The 26,615-nt window shown below is 40.3% G+C and overlaps 1 protein-coding gene and 1 long non-coding RNA gene across 2 annotated transcripts in view; one reads left to right on the top strand and one right to left on the bottom strand.

Moving 5' to 3' along the window:
• Positions 1–13,729, bottom strand: part of RAPGEF4 (Rap guanine nucleotide exchange factor 4) — a 272,967-nt gene extending 259,238 nt beyond the window's left edge. Inside the window, exon 1 of the mRNA XM_045779703.2 lies at positions 13,545–13,729. Coding sequence (XP_045635659.1) covers positions 13,545–13,609 — 65 coding nt within the window. The 5' untranslated portion in view covers positions 13,610–13,729. The remainder of the gene's footprint in view (positions 1–13,544) is intronic.
• LOC148110756 (uncharacterized) lies at positions 13,022–26,175 on the top strand. Its single transcript, XR_015724160.1, has 3 exons — positions 13,022–13,467; positions 14,815–15,027; positions 23,177–26,175. It is a non-coding gene; the product is annotated as an uncharacterized LOC148110756 (long non-coding RNA).
• The last annotated feature ends 440 nt before the right edge of the window (positions 26,176–26,615 follow it).

Here is a 26,615-nt window from a genome sequence, read left to right as displayed (position 1 = left end):
ACACGTCATGCCAAGGAGCCATACTGCTCTCTCACATACCTGTTTAAGCATGCAAATATTAGTGGGCTTTTATTTATTTTCTTAATGTTTTCCTTTTCCCCTATAATTTCATTCCTTGCACATTTTTCATTATTTTAATATATTTTAATTTCTTCAATATAAATCCTATGAGATAAAACTCCCATCAATGAGGTTTCTGCTATATAATTATAGAAATAAGTAGAATTCAGCACACAACATCAGTTTTATGACTGGGTTGCTTGTCCCGATTCAAAATAAATAGGTCCAAATGCTCTTCTACTTATTCAAATACTCTCCAAAATTTTCAAAATCATTCCATCCTATTGTCTTATTTTATTACTATTTACTCTCCCTTCTCCCTAATGCTTACACTCTTTCCCTAAAAGCAATGAACAAAAGATACATATTTTTTAAATTATTTCAGTTTGCAATTTGACTAACTTTGATTCTCTTTCAGATAATCCAAAACAATATCAGACTTCAGCAATGTTCACATTTGATTTCTGTAAGCTCCTCTGAGGAGCAGCATTGTTCCTCATCTTACCTGTGAATATTTAAGGTTAGGACTTCTAATGATAGAGACAGAAAGTATTAGTAATCTAAACACAAAGAGTTTTTTTTAAATGAGTTTCACTTTGATATCCATAATCTGTTGAATGCTGAGTTCTAAAATGAACCTCTAAATCTATTAAGATAAATATCCAATGAAGTACTGAAAAGGTAGGAAACAAAGCAACGGAGATAATGTAAAATTCAATTGAGGAAAAGATAAGGTGCATTCACAAGCTGATAATGTACAGTTACAGGACAAGGAGATGAAAAAGCACAATAAAATTGTACTCCCCTTCAGCAGGCATCCAAGTTTGTCCATGCTTCGGAGGTCTGCCTCACAGATGAAGATGCCTTGTTATATGATCCCCTTCCTGTTTTTCGTAATAGCGCTTTTTTGTATCAGTAGAGGGCTCCCCTTTTATGCTCTGATGATCTGGATAATTAAACAGGGACTCCTGGTTTAAGTATTTGAATTATTTTCAGCAAATAAAATGTAAAACCTGGTTACTGACTAGACAGCTCTAACTCTACAAATCAGATCTTTAAATACCACCAGGAAATATTTACAGTGAGTATTGCATCACCACAGAGACTATTCTCAAATTGTCTCCAATTTTTAACATGAAAAAACTTACAAACATATTGCCACATCATTTAATTAGTTGATGAGGAAAATATGGTAAGAGTTCAATTTAAAAAACATTATCAAAAGGTAGATGATGGAATAACGACAGAAAAGTTAAGGCAGTGAATAAATCCCCAAAATGAGAAATTGTTGGGATTTCTAAGTATCCAGGACCATTTTCTTGCTTTGGTATATTTATCTGAGAGGCCTGTTTTACAGAACACTGACCACACAGAGTTATCAAACAAGTTCATCACTGATTAAACTGGTTGAATATAAAACCCAAAACTCTATCGGTAGGATGGGGATATTGACACCATTATCTGTCCAGCTGTCAGCATCCAGTCAAAAGCACACACAAAATCCTTTCAACCTCATTTAAATAATAATACTTCTCCTGATCTGTATTACATTCGTTAGTTCTCTCGGGGTAGCTTTCTTTTTCCTCAAAAATTATTATTTAAAAAAAAAACTAAAGTGGACAGTATTTCAAATAGCTTTAAATAATAATATTTAAAGGATAAGCCAAAATTTCAAAATTTATCCCTTTCACCAATTTCTGAAATTATCTTTGTCTGTAGTATATACTGTTTCTGTATAATATACTGTAATATTACTATAAGCACTAATATACCATATAAGGCATTTTTACAAAATAAGGCCTTATTACCAAACAAAAGGGTGGCATCCTACTTATTCAGCTTGCGCCCTTATCACAGGTACTAAAATACTTCATTCATCTATTTAGCTAAGCATGGATTACGCCGATTTAAATTCATACTAGGTGGCCTCTCAGTTCATTCAACGTCTTTGATGAGATGTTGCTTTTGCAGAAAGAATTCACCACCCTTTTAACAATAACACCATGCCTGTTTCTTTCTGTCCTCTGCTTTTTTCTCTTGCTGCTCTTGTTATAATCTGACATTGTCATATAGATTTGTTTGTCCCCTTACTCCATCACTCCATATCCTCTTACCTTTGGCCTCATAGCATTTATTAACACCTACTTTTTCCTGTTTTCTTCATCACCGTATTCCTTATCATCTGGAACAGTAGCACATAGTAGCTACTCCATCCCTATCATGCACCAGCACATTGTAGATACTCAATTTTAAGGACTGACCGAATTAATTAATGTCTTCCCAGCTAGTATTTAAATTCATGAGGTCACAGGCCTTGTCAGTTTTTGTTACTAATCTATCCCCAGTAAGAATGTATGACACTTGGAAAGCCGAGCTAAAATCTCTGAATGAATGAATGAATGAATGAATGAACAGCAGGAAAGTAGAAAACTCAGATCAGATCTTTTCCCTATGGCACATTTGGTCTGAGGAAAGCAGAAGGAGGCAGGGAGAAAGATACAGGTAAAGGAGTGAGAAAAGGAGTGACAAGGGATGCTAAAGATAGAACTTTCTTTTTTTTTTTTTTTAAGATTTTATTTATTTATGTGACAGAGAGACAGCCAGCGAGAGAGGGAACACAGCAGGGGAGTGGGAGAAGAAGAAGCAGGCTCCCAGCGGAGGAGCCTGATGTGGGACTCCATCCCGGAACGCCGGGATCACGCCCTGAGCCAAAGGCAGACGCTTAACGACTGGGCTACCCAGGCGCCCCAAGATAGAACTTTCTTATATTCCAAGTTTGTTTAAAGAGTTGAAAAAGAAAATGTGTAAGATTCAAGAACTCAACTTTTTCTATAACATGTTCAATATATAACCAATCAATGACTGGAAGAATAAGTTTGTCAGAGCCTGAATACCTGAATGTCTGAGTCCGAATGTCTGAAGGCAAGACATTCATGCTTTCATTTGGGATTTAAACAGAAGTGAAATGCCATATATGATATCAAGAATCAAATTACTGGGGCACCTGAGTGGCTCAGTGGGTTAAGCATCTGCCTTCAGCTCAGGTCATGATCCCAGGGCCCTGGGACAAGCTCTACATTGGGCTCCCTGCTCAGTGAAGCCTGCTTCTCCCTCTGCCCCACTACCCCCCACCCCACTCATTCTCTCTCTCTCTCTCATATAAATAAATAAAATCTTAAAAAAAAGAATAAAATTATTAGGTTCCAAGTAATATCTGCTTTTCATCAACATCTATTTGTTTTCAACATCTCCAAAAGTTAAGTCTTTTCTAAGGGCCTTTAAAACTTATTTCCACATTTAATTAGATAAAAGAGAGGTTCTTGAACTTTCAACCAATTTATAGGTAATAATCCTACAGAGCAATTCATCCTATTTAATATGCTTACATTTCGCAATTTTATTCCATGAAAGGGTTTTCAGAAAATTACCTATGCATTTTAAGCTTGTTTCACTGCAGGAGTGCCTCAGTTAAGCATCCATCTCTTGATTTCAGCTCAGGTCATGATCACAGGGTCATAAGATCAAGCCCCACATCAGGCTCTGCACTGGGCATGGAGCCTACTTAAGATTCTCTCTCTGCCTCTCCCCACCCTTTAACAAAAAAAAAAAGGTTTTTCACTGCAATTAACACATGTTCCTTGGGTTCCATGGTAAGGGTGAAAGAACATGGTAACATGCTCTGCGGCAGAACCTCTAGGTTGTTAACCACCATTTGTCTGTGTGTTAAGAGTGGCACCAACATTCCTCCTTGAGAATACACTCTTGTCCCCACATCCTCACAAAGAAGCACTGTACTACCATTAAGACATACATCCTTGCTTGGCTCTCAAATGAGGATGTAATTTTCCACCTAGGTTGGCTGAGTTCAAAGTCATATTACTCTTCATCTAACCGAATTATCAATAGCTCAGATGTGAAAAAGTGTTTATGGAGGATTTCCTGGAAGTGAAGTAATCCATCCATTTCTAAAATACCCTAAAATCTATCCTGGGATTAAATCAGACCATCAGAAAGCTGTATTATTATATTGGTTCCATGCGAGTCATTAAGTCTCTCTGGCATTATGCTATTATGATATACTGAGAGCCCTGTGAAACCCATTGCTAAATTCACTGTTGGGATAATGTGGAGGATACTATTCATCACATTGCACAGTATCTTTTTCATGAAATTGAGGGGGGACAGCATTTCCCATTGTTTGATTAATTGTTCTTGATTAACTAACTGTTCTTGATTAATTGATCTTCTCTGGAAGAAACAGTTTTCATTGGTAAATGCTAAATAATGAAATAACTGTGCTTCTTTCTTTGTGCTGGCCTTGAGAAATCATAGCTTTAATGCTTAATTTAGTTAAGAAAATTTTTAATTAATTATTTAAATTTCCATCTTTGAGAATCCAGAAAAAGAACAAGTTAAACCCAAAAGTAAGTAGAATAAAGGGGGGGCAGCATAAATCAATGAATTTCTCAAACTATAGGCAAATCAACTAAAAGTTGGGTTTTTTAAAAGATTAACAAAATTGAGAAGCTCCTAGCAAGACTGATTAACAAAAAAAAAAAAAAAGAGCAGACACAAATTAATAATATGAGATATGAAGGAGAACATCACTACATATTCTAAGGACATTGAAAGAAAAATAAGGGAATAGTATGAACAACTCTATGCTAATAAATTTGATAACTTAGATAAAATGGATAAACTCCTTGAAACAACTTATCAAAACTGATACAAGATGAAATGGAAAATCTGAGTAGCCCTCTCTACTAATAAGATCGAATTTGTTGTCAAAACGCTTCCCACAAAGAAAACTCCTGGCCAGATGACATCCATAAAACATTTAAAAAAGAAATAACATCAATATTGCCCAATCTCTTTTTAAAATAGAGGAAATACTCTCTCTGTCTGTGTCAAATAAATAAATAAATAAATAAAATCTTAAAAAAAAAAAAAAGAATTGCAGGCTCTACCAACTGAGGGGCACCTGGGTGGCTCAGTGGGTTAAGTGTATGCCTTTGGCTCCGGTCATGATCCCAGCACCCTGAGATCAAGCTCCACATCTGGCTCTCTGCTCAGTGGGGAGCCTGCTTCTCCCTCTCTCTCTGCCTGCCGCTCTGCGCTTGTGCTTTCTCTCTCTCTCTCTGTCAAATAAATAAATAAATAAACAAATAAATAAATAAATAAAATCTAAAATAAAATAGAGGAAAGAAAAAAATTGAAGAAAAAGAAGTATTTCTGATTAAAGGAAGTTCGTTCTCACCCCTCTGATCCACTTTGCCCTGGAAATCCTAACCAATGTAATAAGGCAAGAAAAGTAAATAATAAAAGATGTAAAGATCAGAAAGAATAAATAAAACTGCCAGTATTCACAGACAACAAGATGGTCTACACAGAAAATCCTTAGGAATTTACAAAACAACTACTAGGTTGAATAACTTGCCCAAAGTTACACCACTAATAAAATCAAAACTAGAATGTGAACCAATACAGTCTGGTTCCCAAACTCTTAACCCCTACACTGTGCTCTCTACTTAGAGAGGACAATGCAGCTGTACTTGCATTAGCCCACAAACCTCAACACAGCCATATACTTGGTCTTTGTAGTCTCATTTGATGATTTGGAAACAGAGGTTCAAAAAGATTAATAATCTCATCAAGATTACATGGCTAAGGGATGAAAATGACAGAATTTGAATATGTCTGGCTGACCCTAAAACAAAGCTGATCTGAACATATCACACGTTCCAACTTGGAAGAGGGAAACAATATGAGGGTCCAGATCCACATAGTAAGGCCCTGAAATAATACAGTGGAATATAAAGGCCGAGAGGAAAATTGGTGACTGGTTAGTAATAAAAAGGGACATAGGAAAAGTCAAAGTTTTGAAAATTAGATTAGTGTCAATAAAATAGGAATAAGGAGGAGAAACTAATGGAGAGGAAGATTAAGGAAGATGAAGTCAATTTTAGACAAGTTGAATATCAACTTGTTAGGTAGGCATAGTTTTGACAGCAATAATAGAAAACCAAACAAAAAGTGGTTTATAAAAATAGGATTTTGTTTCCTCACAAAACCAAAAATCTGAAGGTAGGCAGTGATTAATCTAAATTCAGTAGCTGAACAAAGTCAGAACTAGAGTCTGTGTTTCTCCTGGTCCTTCCTTCTGGGATTACAATATGGTTGCCAAAGGGCCAGGCTCAGGTCAGAAATAATACCAGACAGAAAGAAGAATGGGGGTAGCAAATACATCTGTTTTTCATCAGTAAAGCAAAATCTTTCCTAGAAGTCTCTAGTAGAACTCTGCTATGTCTCATTGGCCAGAACTGTGTCACATAGTCACCTAGCCTCTACAGTGGCCTAAAAGGTAAGTATTTTGCTTTCCCAAACCTATAGCAGAGGTAGGTGAAGAAAAACAATGCTCCAAAGTATGAATGGGGCATTGATGTGGGAATATCCAATGGAGAGACAAAAATGCATCTGGTCTAGAAGATAAAGCAAGGATATAGGATTTAAGTAATCTGCATAGTAAAAGCACAGGAAATGGAAGGGTACTCCAGGAAAGAGCATGTATGAAGAGAAAAGAGGGTAGTAACAGCACTTTGTTTTTCTCTTTGTGCAGGGGAAGCAAACGGATATACATGGATACAGCTGAGTAAACATGGTAGCCAGGTCCCTCCACTCCAGCCAGTCAGAGTGTTTGCTTTTGTATGCTTGGCTGGGTCTTTCTCGGCCATCCTCCCCACCCAGTTACTTCCATCCTCTTTCTCTTTCCTCAGTCTCTCAGTACTCCCAATAAGGTCTCTCCTCTCCCTTTCTCTTTCCCTCGTCTGTGAATTGGAGGTACTGGAAGGAAAATTCACTCTTCACTGCCACTGTTCGAGATGCATGAGGACGGATTTAAATCTGAGTAAAGGAAAACTAGCTGCCTTAGGTTGGCAAGGTGGTCCAGGAAAAAAGCAGCTACTATGAAAAGGCTATTAAATCTTAAAAATTCATAGAAAATTAATAGGACATTTGAACTAAAAGGAATCTGCCATTCCTGCCCTCATTGGAATAGCCAGTCTATCAGGGGAAATACAAGGAGGCAGAGTACCACTCTTCCTCTGAAGACTCTTTTGGGCTCCCAGATGTTCAGGAGACCAGGCTGCAGGGCCAAGGGTGTGATGGACCCTGGGCATTCTTCTCCAGGCCCACTGCTCCATGGGCACACCATGCATCACATGCTTCCAGTCTAAGCCCAGCTCTGGCTGACCCTTTCCTTTCTGAAAATCCTAGGGCATGCAGAATCAGCACCACAGAATTTAACCACGATTACATAATAGGTTGTATTGTCCTCTAATTGCTCCACACATATATGGCATGTGCTCCCATGTATTTGGAGCTACAGTGAGATGTCCTCCAATAAGTTGCATATAAGATAGTCACCGAGGATTAAACTTTAAAAACAATGTATCACTAACATCATGAAAAGTGATCACTTGACATTATGTGCCTCGTGATTCAAGTATATAACACTTCTGTGAAGTATTGTTGCCAGAAAATCATATTTAAATCCAATCAAGCTCTAGATCCAACTACCAATTTACAGGATATACAGAGGATAAAGGGACATATTAGAAGACACCATGGGGGCATAATTAAAATCCAGACTTTAAAAAGAAAAATCTGTTAAGGAAGAAAAAGAGAGAACCCAGAGATTAAAAAAGACTTAGAGACATTATCAACTAAATAGAACTGACGTGGATCCTAATGCAAACAAATTGCAAGAAAGAAACAGTTATGTGGTAAATGGGGTAATTTGAACACTGACTAGATATTTGATTATATGAGGGAACTATGCCAAATTTTTTAATGTGTGACAGTGGTATTGTTTTCATCATAAAGAGTCCTTACCTTTTCAATATATACTAAATATTTACAGATGAAATAATACTGTGTTCTGGGACTTAAACCAAAATAATCCTAGAGGTAGTGGGGTATGAATGGAGGGATTAATAAAACAAGATTGGCTGTGATTTGGTAATTGTTGGAGCGGGGAGGGGCTGTATAAGAGAAACATACTGTTTTCTCTTCTTTTTGTATATTTTGAAATTTTCCATAATAACCTTTTCCTATAATAGATCAGAATAGAGTTATGCAATGTCATTTTTTTTTAAAGTAGTCACATCAGGCAAAGAAACACAAATGGAGCAGAGACAGATGCTCATGGTGCCCATGCAAGACTTTTCCAAGACAAAGGCGGGGCCAGCACAAGGACTTCCTTGCCAGGTTGCAGAGGCCACTCCACCCTGGAGGAGGAGGATGCATCACCTTCATCGTGTAAGCACCTTCTACAGTCAGGGTGCTGCAGGGAAACTGAAGATAAAATGATGAATAAAATATAGAAACTGACATCAAGGGATGCAAAAGAGAAGTAAATAGGAAACTGTGATGGAGTCTGGCTTGTGATATTATAGTCCTAGTTGGACAAAGTGTGGTATGGGGCCTTATGTAATGGTCATCTAACTGGAAGAGGTGACAGCCAAGCTGTCCTGGAGGATTCCCAGAACTATCTTCTGATTGTAATTCAATTCCCAGGCTCCATCACTCTAGGAAGAGAGTGAACTGGCCAAAAGTTGTAAGTGTCCTGATCTCCTGGCAGCTTTGCTTCTCACTGTAAATGTACAACACCGGCTTATGGTAACAAGTGGATCTCCCACACGGCTTGCCTGGAGGAGTACATCAGCCAAAGGATGTGAGTGTCCACTCCTCCAATCTTATTTTCAAATTAATGAACTGTCTCTCTGGTTTTACAGTCTCTTGAGAGTTTGGTACCTTTGTCTATGTCCTTGAAAAAAATGTATTAATTCTTGATGTGCTGACAAATCAGGAATCTGAGATTGCAAGACCAGCCCTGAACGCTGGGAATTCTCCAGGGTAATATCATCCCCCTTGGGACATGCCTGGGTCTGGGTTGACACCAGCCTTCCCCGGTAACAGCCTTCTGCTCTGCGTGCTTCTTTGATCTTCAGCCTTCCAAAGGGTGGGGCGGTGTCTGAGGCTTCTTTGATTCTGAGTCATCCTCTTCAGCATGTCTGCCTCAAAGCATTTTGGTTTTTAACAAATTTGTTTCTTGATTTCTTTCACTTTCATTCAACCACATCAATACAGTTAACTCAACATCTATTTGTGGATTAAGCCAGATGCAATGACACTGTATAAGAAGCATGTTTTAAAAATGAAACATCAATAATTTAAAAAATTCCTCAGCTGTTTTGAAAGATGGTAATCTTTTTTTACACATCCATACCACATTAACTTCATTTTCTGCCTTGGCCTGTGATCACCAGTGATCCTCAATAAGCCCATCAACTGAGGATGTCCCTCCGAACTACACTTCTAACTGAAGAACGAAAAACCAAATATTGTAAACTCCTTCCCAGATGAAGACTATTTCTCTCATTTCCAGTGGTTTCTCTGTCAATCAGCCAGATTCTTTCATCTGTAATGGGACATGGCAAACTTTTTCTTCAAAGATCTACACAGTAAATACTCCATTTATTTTTTTTAAGATTTTATTTATTTATTTGAGAGAGAGAGAGCACAAGGGTGGGGTGGGGTGGGGGAGTAGCAGAGGAAGAGGGAGAAGCAGACTCCTCGCTGAGCAGGAAGCTCCATCTCAGGACCCCAGGATCACGACCTGAGCCGAAGACAGACGCTTAACCGAATGAGCCACGCAGGCACCCCCACAGTAAATACCTTAAACCCTGTGGGCCACACAGTCTGCATTACAGCTACTCAACTCTGTCAGTGTAGTGTAAAAGCAGCCGTGGACAACACGTAACCAAATGAGTGTGGCTGTGTTCCAATAAAACTTTGTTTATGGACACTGAAATTGGAATTTTATATCAATTTAATGGGTCACAAAACAGTAATCTCTTTTTGGTTTATTTCCAAACATTGAGAAATGTAAAAACCATTCTTAGCTCAGGAGACACGCTAGCAGCTGGTGGATCTGGCCCCTGCTCCATAGTGATGAATACCGGCAGTGATTCACTATACATATGTGAACGTGTGTGGTATCTTCGAAATACTGCCTTACCAACCATGAGAATTATGACCTATAAATGGGTCTTACATTCATAGGTGGCAAACTTAAATTCTTATGGGAAAAATATTTTCACTAAAATTAAACAATGATCAGCACACACACAAAGACACACCCACACATACAAAAGACATTTTACACATCCTAAATCCCAAATAGTGGGTACCATGTAAGAAGTTTCTAATTACTGCCCCTACTTAGAAAAAAATTTTAAGATCAATGAAACAGTGGTAAGTTTGTTTTGTTTTAACAATGTCTGCTGAGACTTTTTTCAATGTCTTTTTATCCATCCAAATGTTCAAAGTTTTTCAGATTGTAAGATCAGTATTTATACAATCTCATCTCCTCAGTCCCAACACATTCCAAGAACTTGGATGCTTGATACATGAAAAACTTTGGATTTTCTTTCTTTAACCTAATCTGCATATCTATATATTTTTCAACCCCCTCCCCCCATGCAAGTTTATATAGCATTGCCTGTCTATGACAACCTTCTAGGCATGACTACAGAACATTTCTAAGGCTTTATTTTCCTTGTTCTGTTTGTTTCATCTTGTATTGTTCACTTCTTTACTCATGCACTTTCTACTTTAACTCCTCTTTTTATTTCCAACAAGGTCCCTCTTTTTCTAGCTGTCCACAACAGGTGCCACTTGTTTGATGCATATACCTAAACTACATTTTGCAGCTGAAAAGGTTCCAGCATCATATCCCCAAACAGTACATGGGGTTCACTGTACCATTCCCTCTTTTTTGTTTGTTTTATGCTTGAAATGACTGTAATCCCAGGTTTTAGAAAAATAGAGCATACATTCCTATGCTCTAGATTTGGTCACAGGAGGCATTTGTGGTTGGGAAGAAATTAGCATATTTATTGCCACACCTGTGTGTCTGTTCGCATTCCTCCCTTTACTTGGCATGCCCTCCCCAAATTCTCTCATAAAATTTCCCTCAACCTCCAAGGTCCAGGTATGAACCTGTGCGAAGCATCCCTGCCAAGCACAGCTGATGACTCTCTCCTTTGCATTCCCAAAGCATTTCATACATTTCCATGAAAGCACTCGTCATTGCATTGTGCTTAGTTGTTGATGTAGCTGTCCCAGCCCCACCGTCCATCCCCCAAGTCAATAACAACTCATCTTTTTTTTTTTTTTCCCTCCTCACCACTCATGCATCCCCAGTGCCCAACACAGTACCCGGAATAAGGTAACAAGATTACATTTCTCAGAAATACCGAGAGCAGTCCTAACTGCCATCAGCACCCTTAATCTTCCTCCTCCCCCACAAAATTAACAGATAATTTAAGTAAAAATGCAACTTCAAAACAAGTACCCCAAGGCCCTCTTAAAATGAAATTGCCACTCCTAAACTGTTCTTCAAAGGAATTCCACCATCAACACTACAGAACATGCAAGGTTATCTTAACACCACAAAATAAAATATTTACATGGCGCTTCACAGTTTTCAAATTACTTTCACCATTTGCTGTTGTTGTTTGGTCCTAATTCTTGGTAAGACAGATAGTTCTACCCTCATTTTTCAGACATTCCAGGAAATAAAAGTGACATCTCCCGAGATCGGAGCTGTCAGCGCTGGGCCTAAAACCCTTAACTTATTGATCTATCCACTTTCCTGTACTCCATGAATGCTAGGCTCAGTATTTGTGGAGGCTTTTTTTCCCACCTCTGGTAGATTCTTTTTCCCTATTATGAATGGTGGCATTAGATTGTGGCTCTATGTTCTAAAAATACATTTCAAACAAAATCATTTGGGCAGATACACGTTATGAAAAGACAGAATCAAAATACCCCACTTGTGTTAGTATTGCTCTATGATTTTGCCATAAGTACTTATTGACTAAAGGATTTCCAGTGAATTACTGACTGTTCAAAAAATGGCATGCCATGCATTTCTGAAAATAGAAATATGTAATCTATTATCTAAAAAAATTCACTCATGAGGAAGCACTACTATTTATAGGTCAAGTACAAGAGCTTGATTTTCTCTTCTTTTATAATTCCTCTTTCCTAAACTATTAAATTTAGATTACTTATCACATTAGCAGGCTCTTCACTTAAATATGCTCTTAGTTCTTCTACATAATTCTGTATGATTTAACCATCACTTCAATTCTCTTACTATTTATTGCAAGCAATTCTTCTAATATTAGTACATATCATTTTCGAGTAAATAGGGCACTGCCTGCCAAAAAATCTTGCTACTGTGTGGTAATTGAAAGTAAAGATTATTTCTCAGATATATTAATTTTTCAAATGAGCCACATTTAGCTTTTCTCAAATTACTTAATTTTTTTCAACAAAGGCCTATAATAGTAAAATTTTCAGAGCATGTCACACTGAAGACTTTCAAGTTTGATCTGGTTACGAATCTGCTAATTGTAAAAATTTCAATATGGCAGAGCCCAAAATATTTCACACAAATGCAAATAGAGATGTCATGCAGATAGCTGCAAGACATGAATCACTGCCCTGCCGCATCAAACTCAGAAATTCAGAGGCAGTTCACTCTGCAAGATCTCTCGCTCAGTTCTTAAAAGTTCAGATGCATCACCTTTTAATCAGGGTAATAAAGAATAATTGCTAACATACTGTGTAATGTTTACTGTTAAACCCACAATCTGGACAAACAGAAAATTAGGCTGTCAGAGCCTGCAAACAATTGCAGTCCGCAGTTACACGGGGGCACCCTCCTTATACAGAGCTGTCGTCGGGAGTCACAACGCTCTATGGTTTTAATTTTTTAGGGTAAGGGTCTTTTGCTCGAGAAGCAGGTATTCAGACGAAGGCGGTCTCCCGCGTGACCTTCCTACCACAGACCTTGAGCAAGCCACTGCGGGGGCAGGAGCTGAGAATTTCAGCGAGGCACTTGACAGCTCCGCTGGGTCCCTCACACTTTGCTTTCACGAACAAAAAAGGAATGTTACTCCGCACCTGCCTTTCCCCCTCACCCCTCCTTAAAACTTAAATTACATTTACCCCTGCGGTCTGAACAGCCGGAAGAAGGTACGGAGCTATTCTGTCCCGTGATGCCAAGGGAAAATAACCCCCCACCCAAGAGCGCAGCCTGGAGCGGCGGCCCGGCCGGCCGGCCGTCGCGGGCGGGGGGCGAGAAGGTGAAAGAAGGCTGGGGGGACTGGAGCGCCCGGCGCTGTCTCCACACCCCACTGCGCGGCATTTTCTCCACCACGTGTTAGAATCTCGTGCGGGTGGCGCCCACGGGAGGCGGAGGTCCGGGTGCCCCCCCGGCCGGGACGCCGCTCCTCAGCCCCCTCCCCCGCACGGGGCCCGGCTGTCTGCTGCCAGGTGAGGGGCCGCGGCCGTCTCGGGGCAGGGGCCGCGCGGCAGAAACCCGGCCCGGCGGGGGGCCCTGCCCGAGCTACCTTTTATCCAGGCAGGCGATCCACTCGGCTGAAGAGGAAGAATGGGCAGCGTGCGCAGCGACCATGTTGGGCAGCGGCGCGCGGAGTCCCTGGCTGCGGCGACCTCCCGCGCTCGCTCTGCCTCTGCCTCTGCCTCCACCTCGCCCGCGGCGCGGACCTGCTCCTCCCGGCCCGCCTAGCGACCGGCGCGGCGGCGACGGGCCCGCCCTCCCAGCGGGCTCCCGCGGGCTCCCGGGCGGGGGGCCGGCGAGGGAGGGGACTCGAGGGGCGGGACGCGGGGACCGGGAGGGCCCGAGCCGCCTGCCCGCCCGCCGCTGCACTGCGGCGCCCGGGGGGGGGGGGGGGAGTCCCGCGGTCCCGCCCGCTGCGGGGAGGGGACGAGGGGCGACCCTGCGTGGCCGGTCACCTGTGACAGGTGGCCGCCACCTCTCGGGGAGACGTGGGCCGCGCCCCTCACCTCTGGGCCTCAGAAGCGTGGACCGAGGAAAGGCGCCACGGGTGGGGAGGGGGTGGGGGGTGGCTGTCAGCGTATATATTTTTCATACAGCGAATGCCACTAAAATGGCTGCTGCCTGTTTCCTTAGAAACCCATTAGTCTTCCTCAGCGGTTGTCAAAACTTGCTGGCGGTTTCTTGCTCACCTTTCCCGTTTCCCCTTTAAAAAGGAATGAAGAGGAGGGTTATCATGGCTTGGGGGTGGGAACACCCACAGTGGTCACCGAGTGTGGAATCCAGGAGACAGTTTCTCCTGAAGGGTGAGGAAGGGCTGGAATGGAATGGAGAGGCACTGCAGGCATGGCTGGAAGCAGGGAGGAGAAGCCAACGGGCTAGAATGGTGATCAGTGGTGACAGAGGGAATGATAAGCCAAAGTCTCTGGTCTTGAACCCAGGACCTGCTTGGGCTTCCATCACCTGCATGATGAAAAGAAACACAGTTAAGAATGGGGAGTAGTGGAGCCACAAGCAGAACTGAGGTTTGGGAGTCTGGGGGGCCAAGATCTCAAGGCCCCCATGTCACTTGGGCCTGTCTCTGGTAGGTGTGCCCAACAAATGTTATGCCTAGAAATTGTTTGGTTACATTCTGCCAAAAATCAAATTAATCTCTAACAATTATTTAGGAATTTGGGGACAAGTTAAATCTTTTTAACTACTGCCAAACACTTCAAATTTATGGTGTGATTTAGGGATAGATAATGGGGAAAGAGACATAGCACTGCTAATCTCACTTTGGTTTTTTTTCTCTCCTGCCCTGCCCTCACTCCCCTGCTCAGAGGAGGTTCAAGGAGACTGGAGAATGAAACAGCAGGTACATTCTGGAATGCTTTTATCTTAATAAAACTCCTCCAAAGAATTTGCCATTTTTCCCTCTGCTCAACAGCCAGGATCTGGTTTCAGACCTGCCAGCGTATTCCCTCAGCAACACCTCCCTGCTCAGTGCTTGTCCCCAGCTGACCTCCATCCTGTTCATTTCTGTCATGTTTTAGGTAAGTAAGATTTAAAATATTATACTATACAGAGAGTACCAAATGTATTTCTGTTGTTGCTTTTTTAATGATAGAGGTATGAAGGAGGAAATGGGCCTCCTGTATTTATTAAGATTCATTTATAAAGAGCTCTTGAGAACATTTCAAGGTTACCATATGCTTTCTCAAAATGCCTTCACTGAGAATACTTATAGATAAGGAACTAGAGGGAAAAATGACTTCATATGATGTGTCATTGCCAGAGGCTCTGAGTTGACATAGTTTTTGGCCATAATACTAAGAATAGTCACCATTTATTGAACATCCACTGAGCGTTAGATGCTGTGCAGAGTTCTCTACAAGTGTTATCTCATTTAATCTTCAGAACATTCTATGAAGCCAAACCAGGAGGACAGCTGCCCAGGGCACTACTCCACAAAAAGGGACAAATAGCTTTGAAAATATAATGAAACAGAAAATTATATTTATCATTACTTTCAGGGAGAGTGTTGATTGGGTTGCAAGGAAGACACTGGTGAGCTACTTGGAGTGGGAGTGAGAGCCCAAGGAGTCTAATGTGTATTCTAGGGAGCATAGGTCTAATGAAACTCAAGGCCTCTGTTTTGCTCTATGGGGAATCTGCCTTTCCTCGAATTAGAAGTTGAAGAATTATTTAAAGAATATCCTTTCGGAGGAACAGCAGTGGATCATTAGCTTACCCAGAGCCCTCACATGTCCCCATTCAGCCTTGGTGGTAGGTGCCAGTAACTCACTAACACAAGGACACTAAGCCTCAGGAAAGATTCATAATTTGCTCTCAAGAGCCCAGCTGCTGGACTAGGGATTCCTGAATCAGATTTGGGTCCCAAAGCCCTTGCACTTCAGAGATGGAGTCACTGGTTCGGTCAAAAGAATGAGAGTAGGGGTGCCTGGGTGGCTCAGTCGTTAAGCGTCTGCCTTCGGCTCAGGTCATGATCCCAGAGTCCTGGGATCGAGCCCCGCATTGGGCTCCCTGCTCAGTGGAGAGCCTGCTTCTCCCTCTACCCCGCCCTTTGCTCCCCCTACTTGTGCTCTCTCTCTCTGTCAAATAAATAAAATCTTAAAAAAAAAAAAAAGAAAGAAAGAATGAGAGTAGAAGGCAAGTCAAAAAATGACTGCCCAGGTGATAAGAACAAAATGGTTATAGTTTTTTTAATGTAAAAATAGGGAAACTTGGGGCGCCTGGGTGGCACAGCGGTTAAGCATCTGCCTTCAGCTCAGGGCATGATCCCGGCGTTATGGGATCGAGCCCCACATCAGGCTCCTCCGCTATGAGCCTGCTTCTTCCTCTCCCACTCCCCCTGCTTGTGTTCCCTCTCTCGCTGGCTGTCTCTATCTCTGTCGAATAAATAAATAAAATCTTTAAAAAAAATAGGGAAACTTGTGAGGAAGAAGGATAGAAGAGACCCTTGAAATGTCAGGAATAAGTTCACTGTTCTTTGAATTACCCTTGTGGTCTAAAAGGGATTTGATTGCTGGTCAAGAACTAGAGAAGTAAAGGAGCTATTCCATGATTATCCTGTTAAGAAGAAGAAGAAAATAAGGGATTTTCTTTGGTTTTGATGGGAAAGGCAAAGAACAAGAGAATATTTATTCTTTTTCTTTCTTTCAAAGAATGTAAATCAGGCCAGACTAAAAAAGACCGCATACTGTGTGATTCCATTTGGATAAATTGTCCAGAAAAGGCAAGTCTGTAGAGAAAGAAAGTAGATTAAGGATTGCCTAGGTCTGGAGGGTGGGAATGGGGAGTGACTGCAAATGGGCCCAAGAAATCTTTTTGGAATGTTGAAAATGTGCTAAAATGGTTCGTGGTGATAGATGCACAGCTCTATAAATTTAACAACTATTGAATAATATATTTAAAATGAATGAATTTTGTGGTGTGCAAAATATATCTCAAAACTGAAAAAGTAAATAATAATAAAAAATAATAAACCTGTCTGGTAGGAGAAATAAGAAATAAAAGGAACATGTATTGATCTTTTGGAGGAAAATAAAGAAAACTATATAGGAGAAAAACTAAAAGTTACCCATAATTCCACCACCTAGAGATAATAATTTATCTCTAATACTTTAGTGCATCTTATTCTAAATTTTCTATTTTAAAAAGATACAATCATATATACACCCATAAAAACATGCGTATAACTAGCTACTTACATTCAGTTATGTATACAGTTGACCCTTGAACCATGCTGGGGTTAGGGGTACAGATATACACACTAACGCACCTCCACCTTCCCACCCCTGCCTCCCCCAAACCCCCACCTCTGTGCAGTCAAATCTGCATATAATTTTTGACTGCCCAAAAACTTTACTACTAATAACCTACTGTTGACCAGAAGCCTTATCAATAGCAGTCAGCTCACCTGCATTGTGTATGTTGTATGTATTGTGCACTATATTTTTACAATAAAGTAAGCTAGAGGAAAGAAAATGTTTTAAGAAGATCATAAGGAATGGGCACCTGTGTGGCCCAGTCGGTTGGGCATCCGACTCGGTTTCAGCTGGGGTCATGATCTTGGGTGTCATGATCTTGGTGGTCATGAGATCAGCCCCACCTTGGGCTCTGCCTCAGTGCTTGGCGTGGTATTTGCTTAAGACCCTCTCTCCCTCTCCCTCTCCCTCTGCCCCTCCCCTGTGCTCACACATGCACGCATGCATGTGAGTGCTCTCTCTTTCTCAAATAAATACATCTTTTTTAAAAAAAGAAGATCTTAAGAAGAGAAAGTACATTTACTGTACTGTCCGGATTTATCAAAATAAATCCGCATATAATTGGACCCCCTGAAGTTCAAACTCATGTTGTTCAAGGGTAAACTGTAGATAGATAGATAGGTAGGTAGGTAGGTAGGTAGGTAGATAGATAGATAGATAGATAGATAGATAGATAGATAGATAGATAAAATAGATACATGCGTTCATACAAACTTGAAAGCATTAATATTTTATAGGCTACTTTTTCTACTTGGAAGGGAAAAGTGCTTTACATGTTTAAAAATATCCTCATTAAAAAATGTAATAGCTACAAAATAAAATATAGTTTACCTAAAGTATCTTCCTTTGAGGCCTGTTTTTTCATTGGCAAAAAATATTTGTTTAATCTTCTTCCTATAGATTAATGAATTCTTTTTCTATGAGAAAGCTGAGATCTTCACTGAAGATCTCCAATGAGATGAGAATAAGTTATAAGACCCAAGTTCGTTAATGCCAGTTACTACTAGTTGTAAAACTTTGAGTGAGTTACTTAATGTCCAAGTTCCATTTTATTCATCTGAGCAGAGGTCCAAAGTTAGGAATTTACGAGACAGTCGAGATTAAGTTTCAGCTCCATTCTCTACTGTTGGACCTTACATGAATTACTTAGTGTAAGACCCTGTTTCAACGTCTGTAAAGTGGAGACATTAATGGTGTTATACATGAATATAATGGTTACAGGATTTAGCGTAAGTTCCAGGCACATAATGCATGCTCTATAACTCTTAAGTGTTGATGTGATTATTAATTTCTGTACAATGCAGATAAATAGCATTTGCCCTCTGCATTTCATGGGAACCTGGTGACAATCAATTGAGATCTGTTATACTAAAGGCGCTTAGTATCTGTTAATTATGAATTTTGACTGTGTGGGATATAAGGAATGGGTCTGCCTCCACGAGAAACACTAAAATTTCCTGAGGACTATCTTAGACATGGTCTCACAATCTTTTCTCCATTCACTCTCTGTCTACCTACCTCTGTCGTTCTTCAAACGAGAACAAATATATACCCACTGAGTAGTTATTGTAGTATGTAGGCCAACGGCAGTGGTATAAGCCAGATAGGGCCCCACACTTTCCTATCCCTGGGAATTCTATCATAGATTAGGCATTCATTAGGCATCCCCATATTTGTGTATAGGGAGAATCTGATTCACCCTGTTTTAGCTACCTCATTGAAAGGTGGATTATAAAAACACAGCCATCACTTCTATTGGTGATATAACCAATTTATTGAAGAAGCAGTACTTCTGGGTGAAATTATAACAGCAACTTTGCTCATCATGAGAAAAAAAAAATGTTGTAGCCATATCGGGTGACAGATGTTATCTAGACTTTTTGTGGTGATCATTTCACAATATATACAAATACTGAATTATAGTGTTGTACATCTGAAACTAATATAATATTATATGTCAAAGATACCTGAACTTAAAAAATAAGTAAATAAAAGCAATTTTAATGTTTTTTCTCTCTGCTTTAAACTTGCTCAGTAGGGTAATTCTATCCCTGGCACTGGATATAGCTTTTTGAGTCATGTATAGATAATAATACTACAGTTTTTCTATTAGAGTATCCAACCAATATATTACTGAATACTTCTATCTTTATTCAAAGAGAATTCCCTCTTCCTCCCCCCATTTAGAGCTGGTTGCAGGCAGTTTCCAGTCTTTAGGAAAGAGGATATGGACAGCTTCTTTTTTTCTTGTTCATTGTGCCCCTACTTAATACCTGCTCGGTTTTACCCTTCCAGAATCAAAGGACTAGGGAAGGAAGGAGAGAAAAGGGGGGCAGGAAAGTTATTTCTTGGCTGGGACAGTTGGCATCTGTCTAGGACTGGCAAGTGTATCAAGTCAGCTCTGTCTCTCCTGTTTTCACATATTCTTGGGCAGCCTTCCTGCTGGGCCTTCAACATAGGCAAGTGCCACTCTTTTGTCCACCTGTTCCCCATCCAGACCTGGTTTCCTGAGGTCATCTCTAAACTGCCTGCTTCTGTAGGAGTCCCAATTTGTCCTCCACCCACACCCCAGCTGTCTTCTGGAGCAGGGCTTATAGGGGCTGCAGGATGGTTCTCTCCTGTGCATCTCCCATGTAGTCCATAGAAACACTAGTGCCTACTTTGCCTCAATAAACTCTGACAGCACAGACCAGTCCTAACAACAGCACTTGCCTACATTGCCAAGAAGTTCACAGATCCTTTCCCCTGATCTGTAGATTCTAGGGCTGGAGTCAGACATGAATCCCCCATGGCCTTGACTTTAGAGTACTGTTCTCTGAGTGGCACATTGAAGTCCTCCCTTTCCCCACTCTTGTTGGTAGGAGTCATACCACAGGTCTCACCAAGAAAATACTCCTTATGAAATCCTCCTTCAGTTTCCACTTCCTAGACACTTTATTTCCTCCTGTGATGAGAAGTTGTATACTCATGAAACTGGTCTTTGGTATTTTGATTGAAAACCTGCATCTTGGCACCTCCCTGTGGAATTTCATATCTATCCTAGTTTGGTGCCCCAGATGAAACTTGAATTTAGCATCTGTGACAGGCTAGTGAAAATTGAATCAAGCCAACTTCTTTTCCATACCTTCAACATTAATGCCTACTCAACCAACACAACTGCCTTTTCCAGGCAGGGCTATTCACCTGGGAGTTGTAAGGAATGCCATAGGAATACCACACTCATTAGGAAAGTGTAGCTCATATGGTCTCTTGAGCTTTCTAAAAAAGAAATGTATAATTAAAAATAACTGATTAGGAGAGGCCTAATTTGTGGGTTATAATAAACAAAATTTGTGGTCTTGGTTTAAAGCTTTGAAGATTTGTCAATTTGGAGGTGTATATTTGAGTTAAAATCTTAAAACATCAATAAGCAGAGATAGGAAACTGGCTAACATTTTGGTTATGATAACATAAAAATTTTATCTGTAAGGCAAAGTCATAAATGACCCATATTTAGAACCTCAATATTAGGCTTCTTTGTGAGTTTTAGAAGCAGAATTGTTTGGTTGTGGTATTTGTATCATTATGGCATGTAAGAGACAATTAGCAAGGAATCAGCTATGTAGTTTTAATTGCACTTTAGATATATCCAGTTTGGGGGCACTGGAATTAAAGTAAACCATGAAATATTATGAAAAACAAGGAAAAAATAGGATTGGGGATCATCTAGTGACTGCCTTCCAATTTCTAGATTCATAATGAACTAATGAAAATTTTAAGTCGTCAGTTTTTATGCTCCCTAAAAAGAAGCTATGTGCAGTAATAGTCTTCTGTTTCACAGAAAGGTAAGTTAAAGTATACAGTGAAGAGACATAGTTAAAATGAACCTTCTCAAAAAAAATATTACTGAGAGTTAAAATTTATGACTTAGTTATGGAATCAAGTCCTAAAAGAGAAGAAAAGTCTTTTGCTCCAGAAGTAAAATTATATCTAGAGAAGCATATTGACCTCTATAAAGAAAACTGGTAGTTATTTGATCAATTCATTTAACATATGAACTCCCTGCTTACGGAGACTTGGCTGTGAAAGAGCTTGAATGCTCCACCTGGCCATGTTTTCAGGACAGCTCTTCTGCAACCAAGAACTGTGAGAGTCATTGGTAGGCAAATCACTCTGGTCTAACTAGGCGCAGAGACTAACCAGGTTCAGCACTCCACCAGAGCCAAAGCCTTACTTACCTAAACAAATGCCGCCCTATGTGTAGAAGTGTTCTGTATGCCACTTCTTCAAGTTGACTTGGTAAAGTGGCAGTAACGAGCTTGGGTAAATAGTTTGGGGTGAGGAAAATGTCACCATGTGACAGCATTAGTCTTAGGCCTATTTTCTAGTGGAGTATATCTATTTTGGTGAAATAACAAGCTGCCGTTGCTTTTTGATATTATGCAAGAGAAGCATAGTATATTACCCAGCTCAGAAAATCTCTACCTTTGTTATTATACACATTTTTCACATTAATAGAGAAAATTACCATGAAAACAATTTCAAGCTAATTATAGCCACCTAACATTTGTGACAATCTCCTTTTCATCTGTAATCCAATATGGGCTCCAACGTATTTCAAAAGTAGATTACTTAAATAGTGGATTCCGTAGAGAAAGTAAGCACTGAAAAGAAAGTTTGTGACTAAAAATCTTATTGATTATATTAAACCAAGAGCTTGCAGAACTTGAAGGAAGTAAAACAGAGAATTGTCATTTAAAGTGAGACATTAAATCTTGACTGGGCAATAAAATAATAATGAGTTGAGCTCTTTTGCCTAGGTGCACCAATTTTCACATAAAAAATATGGTAGTGCCACGCTACTAAAGAAGATACATTTACTGGCATTTCTGGATTAGAAGTACTAGCTCAAGTCCAGAGGCAGAAAATAACTCGGAGGCTTAGGAAGAGGTCAAGAAGCAAAGACAGGATTCTTTGCCTGCTGTGACTCTGCAGGGCCAGGGGGACCACACCCCTTCAGCTCTCCCGAGTTCACAAGAGGGAGATTCCAACTCTGTCAGCTCCTTCCCCTGCCTGATGGCACGGAGGCTTCACAGCCCTGATTCTGGCTGCTCTTCACCAACTGCGGGAGCTGCACAATTTAAACCCCAGAAATGGAGCCTTCCCTTCAGGTGAACCTAGGCTTGGCCCTGTTTATGATAGGCGTGTCTGTGCCTAAGATAACCCCACTGCCACCCACTCAGTTACCTCCCAACAGACTGTAGAGATGGGACCCTTTTCATTTCTTTACACCGTTAATTCACCCAGTCATTTAAGTCAGTAAATATTCATTGAGCTCCTACAAATGTGTTGGGCACTATGCTAGGCACTGAGGGTGGAGCAGAGAACAGACAAAGGCCCTACTTGCATGGAACATTGTAGTGGGTAAAATATGATATAGGCAAATAAACACAGAAATATAGCATATGTCCAGTGGGGACACTCTGCAAGGGACAATTAAGCAAAATCAGGGACTACAGAGATGGAGAAGGGGCTTCTATTCGATATAAAGTAGTCAGAAAAGACCTCCCTGATAATGTAACATCTGAGCAGAGCATGGGACCCATCTACACACCACCTGTCTCATCCTCAGCCCCTTACTCCTCCTTGGCTGTCATAGCAGCTAGCAGACTCCATGTAGACCCCTGTGGTTTCCCTGCCTGAGCATCACCAGCCACAGGTCTAGAAATCTGACTCCTGTCCCCATTCCTCTCCAAAGTCAGCTGAAATGCCAAACAACAGGGCCTTGCCTCCTGAGCAACTGCCAATGGGGCTAAAGGATGAAATGCAGAAATCAGAGGACTCAATGCCCCCTGAATGAATTTTGACCACAGGGAGACAGGAGATTGGAGGGTACTGGACAGATAAACTTCCTCTCCCTTTTTACCTCCAATAGACTGTTTCAGTATATGATTTCTCCAGTCTGAAGTCAGCCTGTGTGACCAAGCCCATATGCTTACTGAGTGTTATAGTTTGGATTGTATTCCCCGAAAGGTATGTTGAAGCCTTAACCCCAATACCTTATTTGGAAAGAGGGTCTTTGCAGACGTAATCAAGTTCAGATGAGATCATCGGGGTGGGCCCTAACCTAATGCAGCTAATGTTCTTATAAGAAGAAAAGACAGGACACAGAGGGAGAAGACTGCCATGTGAAGACAGAGACAGAGGTCAGAATGATGCATCTACCAGGCAAGGAACACCAAGGATTGCCAGCTAACACCAGAAGCTAGAAGAGGCAACGAAAGATCTCCCCTACAGTTTTCAGAGGGCATGTGGCCCCGCCAACGTCTTGATTTTGGATTTCTAGCCTCCAGAACTTTAAGACAATAAATTTCTATTGTTTTAGGTGACCACGTTTGTGGTACTTTGTTACAGCAGCCCTAGGAAACAAATACACTGAGTGACCAGCTGTGCTGGATTTACCTCCCAAATAAAGCACTAACAGCCCATGCCTGAGGCTCTATTTTCTGGAGAACTGGAGAACTGTGACTGTGACAACCAAAGATCTGAATAAAGTGAAGGATCATATTTGAGGACAGAGATTACAGACAGAGGGAAGAAAATCCAAAGGAGGCAGCATGCTTGATGTGTTAGAGGACCAGGAAGAAAGCTAGTGTGTTTGGAGAGTGAATGAGGGGAAGAGTGCCAAGAGATGAAGTCAAAGGGGGAGCCGGAGACACTATCCCTAGGACCTAATGGACCACAGAAAGGACTTTGAATTTTTTTTTTAACACGGTATTAGCGAGATGTAATTTACACATACTAGTAAAGTGAACGAATCTTATGGGTACGGTTTTGTGATTTTTTTTTTTTTTACACATTGCTCTGGTTTGAATATGTCCCCCCAGATTCATGTGTTAAAACCTAACCCTCAAGGTGACGTATTGAGGTATTAATCACTTTTGGGAGGTGATTAAGTCATGAGGGCAGATATAAAAAGAGACCCAAAAGAACTCCCCTGCCTCCTGCCATGTGAAGACAAAGGAAGTCTGCCATTTTGAAGAAGGCCATCACTATACTGGCACCCTGATCTCAGACTTCTAGCCTCCAGAACTGTGGGAAATAAATTGCCATTGTTTATAAGCTACCCAGTTTCTGGTATTTTGTTACAGCAACCCGGATAGGCCAAGACATATATGCATAACCCAGTGTGACCGCCATCCAGATCAAAATATGGAACATTTCTATCACCCCCAAGACTTCCTTCCTATCTTCCAGCCAATATAATTTACCAATCCTGGGGTAACCACTATTCTCACTTTTATCACTGTAGATTGGTTTTACCTGATTTTCAAGATCATGTAAATGGAATCATACAGGATAGACTGTTTTTGCTCAAAATGATGCTTTTGAGATTCATCCAAGTTGCTGCATAGATGCTTCACCTGTTTTTATTGTTGCATAGTATTCCATTGTGTGGATCACAATTTGTTTACCTGTTCTCCTGGTTATTTGCAGTTTAGGCATATAATGAATGAAGCTGCTAAGAACATTTATGTACTCTTCTCTTTTTGGTTATATGCAATCATTTCTTTTGGTATAAACCTTGGAGTGTACTTTCTGGCTCTAGGGATAGGTTTATGTTAATTTTATTAGTTTTTCAAAGTGGTTGCACCATTTTATACTCCTGCCAGCAATGTATGAGAGTCCTGGTTATTTTACATCCTCATCTATACTTGGAATTGTCAATCTGTTTAATTTTAGGCTTTCTGGTGTTTGTGTAGTGGTATTTCATTGTAGATTTTAATATATATTTTCCTGATGACTAATGATGAGCTCCTTTTCACATGCTCATTAATCACCTAGACATCTTCTTTTATGAAGTGCTTGTTCGGGTCTTTTGTCCATGTTTCATGCTTTTGTTAAGGCCACATCCCATTTCCAAAATCTGTATTAGTTAATTTATTGCTATGTGATAAATTACTCTATACATTGACAGCTGAAAGCAACAAACCTTTATTATCTCACAAAATCTCTGAGGATCAGGAACCTGAGAGCAGCATGGTTGGGCTCTGGCTCAGAGACTCTGGTTGCAATTGAGCTGTTGGCCAGGGCTTTAGTCATAGCAAGGCTCAACTGGGGCCAGAGACTGCACTTCTAAGCTCACTCACATGTGCTTCATTGTGAGTAAATATATGATTTCTATTAGGCTGGTGAAATGTTGAAAAGAATAAAGACCCTCTACCACTCTCGCTGACCTCTTGGTGTCCAGGATCTCAGTTTGAAAGAACTCATCTAAAGGAATAGATTGTGGCAAAGAGAGACCCAAGGTCCCCCAACTAGTTGACAGGACAGGTCAAGGAATAGGTGTTAGAAATCTAAAAATATTCAGGCACAAAGAAATGTAACTGTTTGAAATGGCTCGCTTTCATTAAGCTCCCACTATCTCACTAGGAGTTTAAAAGAATAAATCACGGCAGAGTGTTTCTAGTCCTCCATAAGTGGTCATTTGATCCGGCAACCTCACCTGTGGCAATCTATGCCAAGATTAGAATTCACTATATGGAAAAAGCTATTCTTTTAAGCTTACTTATTAGAAAACTAAAATGTGGAATTGTTAAAGAAAATACATATTTCTTCAAAAGTTACCAGGAGATTATTAAAAGTGGTTGTTGTGAGTGTTGAACATATAATATTACAGGAAATGCTTAGGGCATAGTATTAGGTGGAAAACTAGATGAAAACTAGGTGAAAGTGAACTAGATGATCCAATGAAAATTGTTGCAATGTAATGTCATTTATGTATGCACATAGGAAAAAATTAGGAAGAAAGAAAAAATTATAATATCTATAATATCTGTATTAGAAATGATAGGGTAATGGGTAAATTCTCTCCCTACTTCCCAGATTTTCTACATATTTTTATAACTTAAAACATCTAAAATTACCAATTGCCATCAGACATGAAATTTGATAAAAATAAAAGTTAAATATAAATTGTCTAATTTTTTTCCTTGTTCATTTATTTTCTTCAACTTTTTAGTTTGAAATTTTCAAACCTACAGAAAAGTTGTAAAACAAGTACAATAAATGCCCATATAACTTTCACCTAGATTCCCCAGCTATTACCACATTTATTTCTTTTTTTTTTTTTAAAGATTTTATTTATTTATTCGACAGAGATAGAGACAGCCAGCGAGAGAGGGAACACAAGCAGGGGGAGCGGGAGAGGAAGAAGCAGGCTCATAGCAGAGGAGCCCGATGTGGGGCTCGATCCCACAACGCCAGGATCACGCCCTGAACCAAAGGCAGACGCTTAACCGCTGTGCCACCCAGGTGCCCCTACCACATTTATTTCTCCACATATAATACACACACATTTTTTTTTTCTGAGC

Source organism: Ursus americanus, chromosome 1, assembly GCF_024610735.1.
Source record: "Ursus americanus isolate L20-20 chromosome 1, mUrsAme1.1.p, whole genome shotgun sequence".
NCBI lineage: Eukaryota > Metazoa > Chordata > Mammalia > Carnivora > Ursidae > Ursus > Ursus americanus.
Note: the sequence above shows the minus strand (reverse complement) of the source record. Positions and strands in the feature narration are given on the sequence as shown.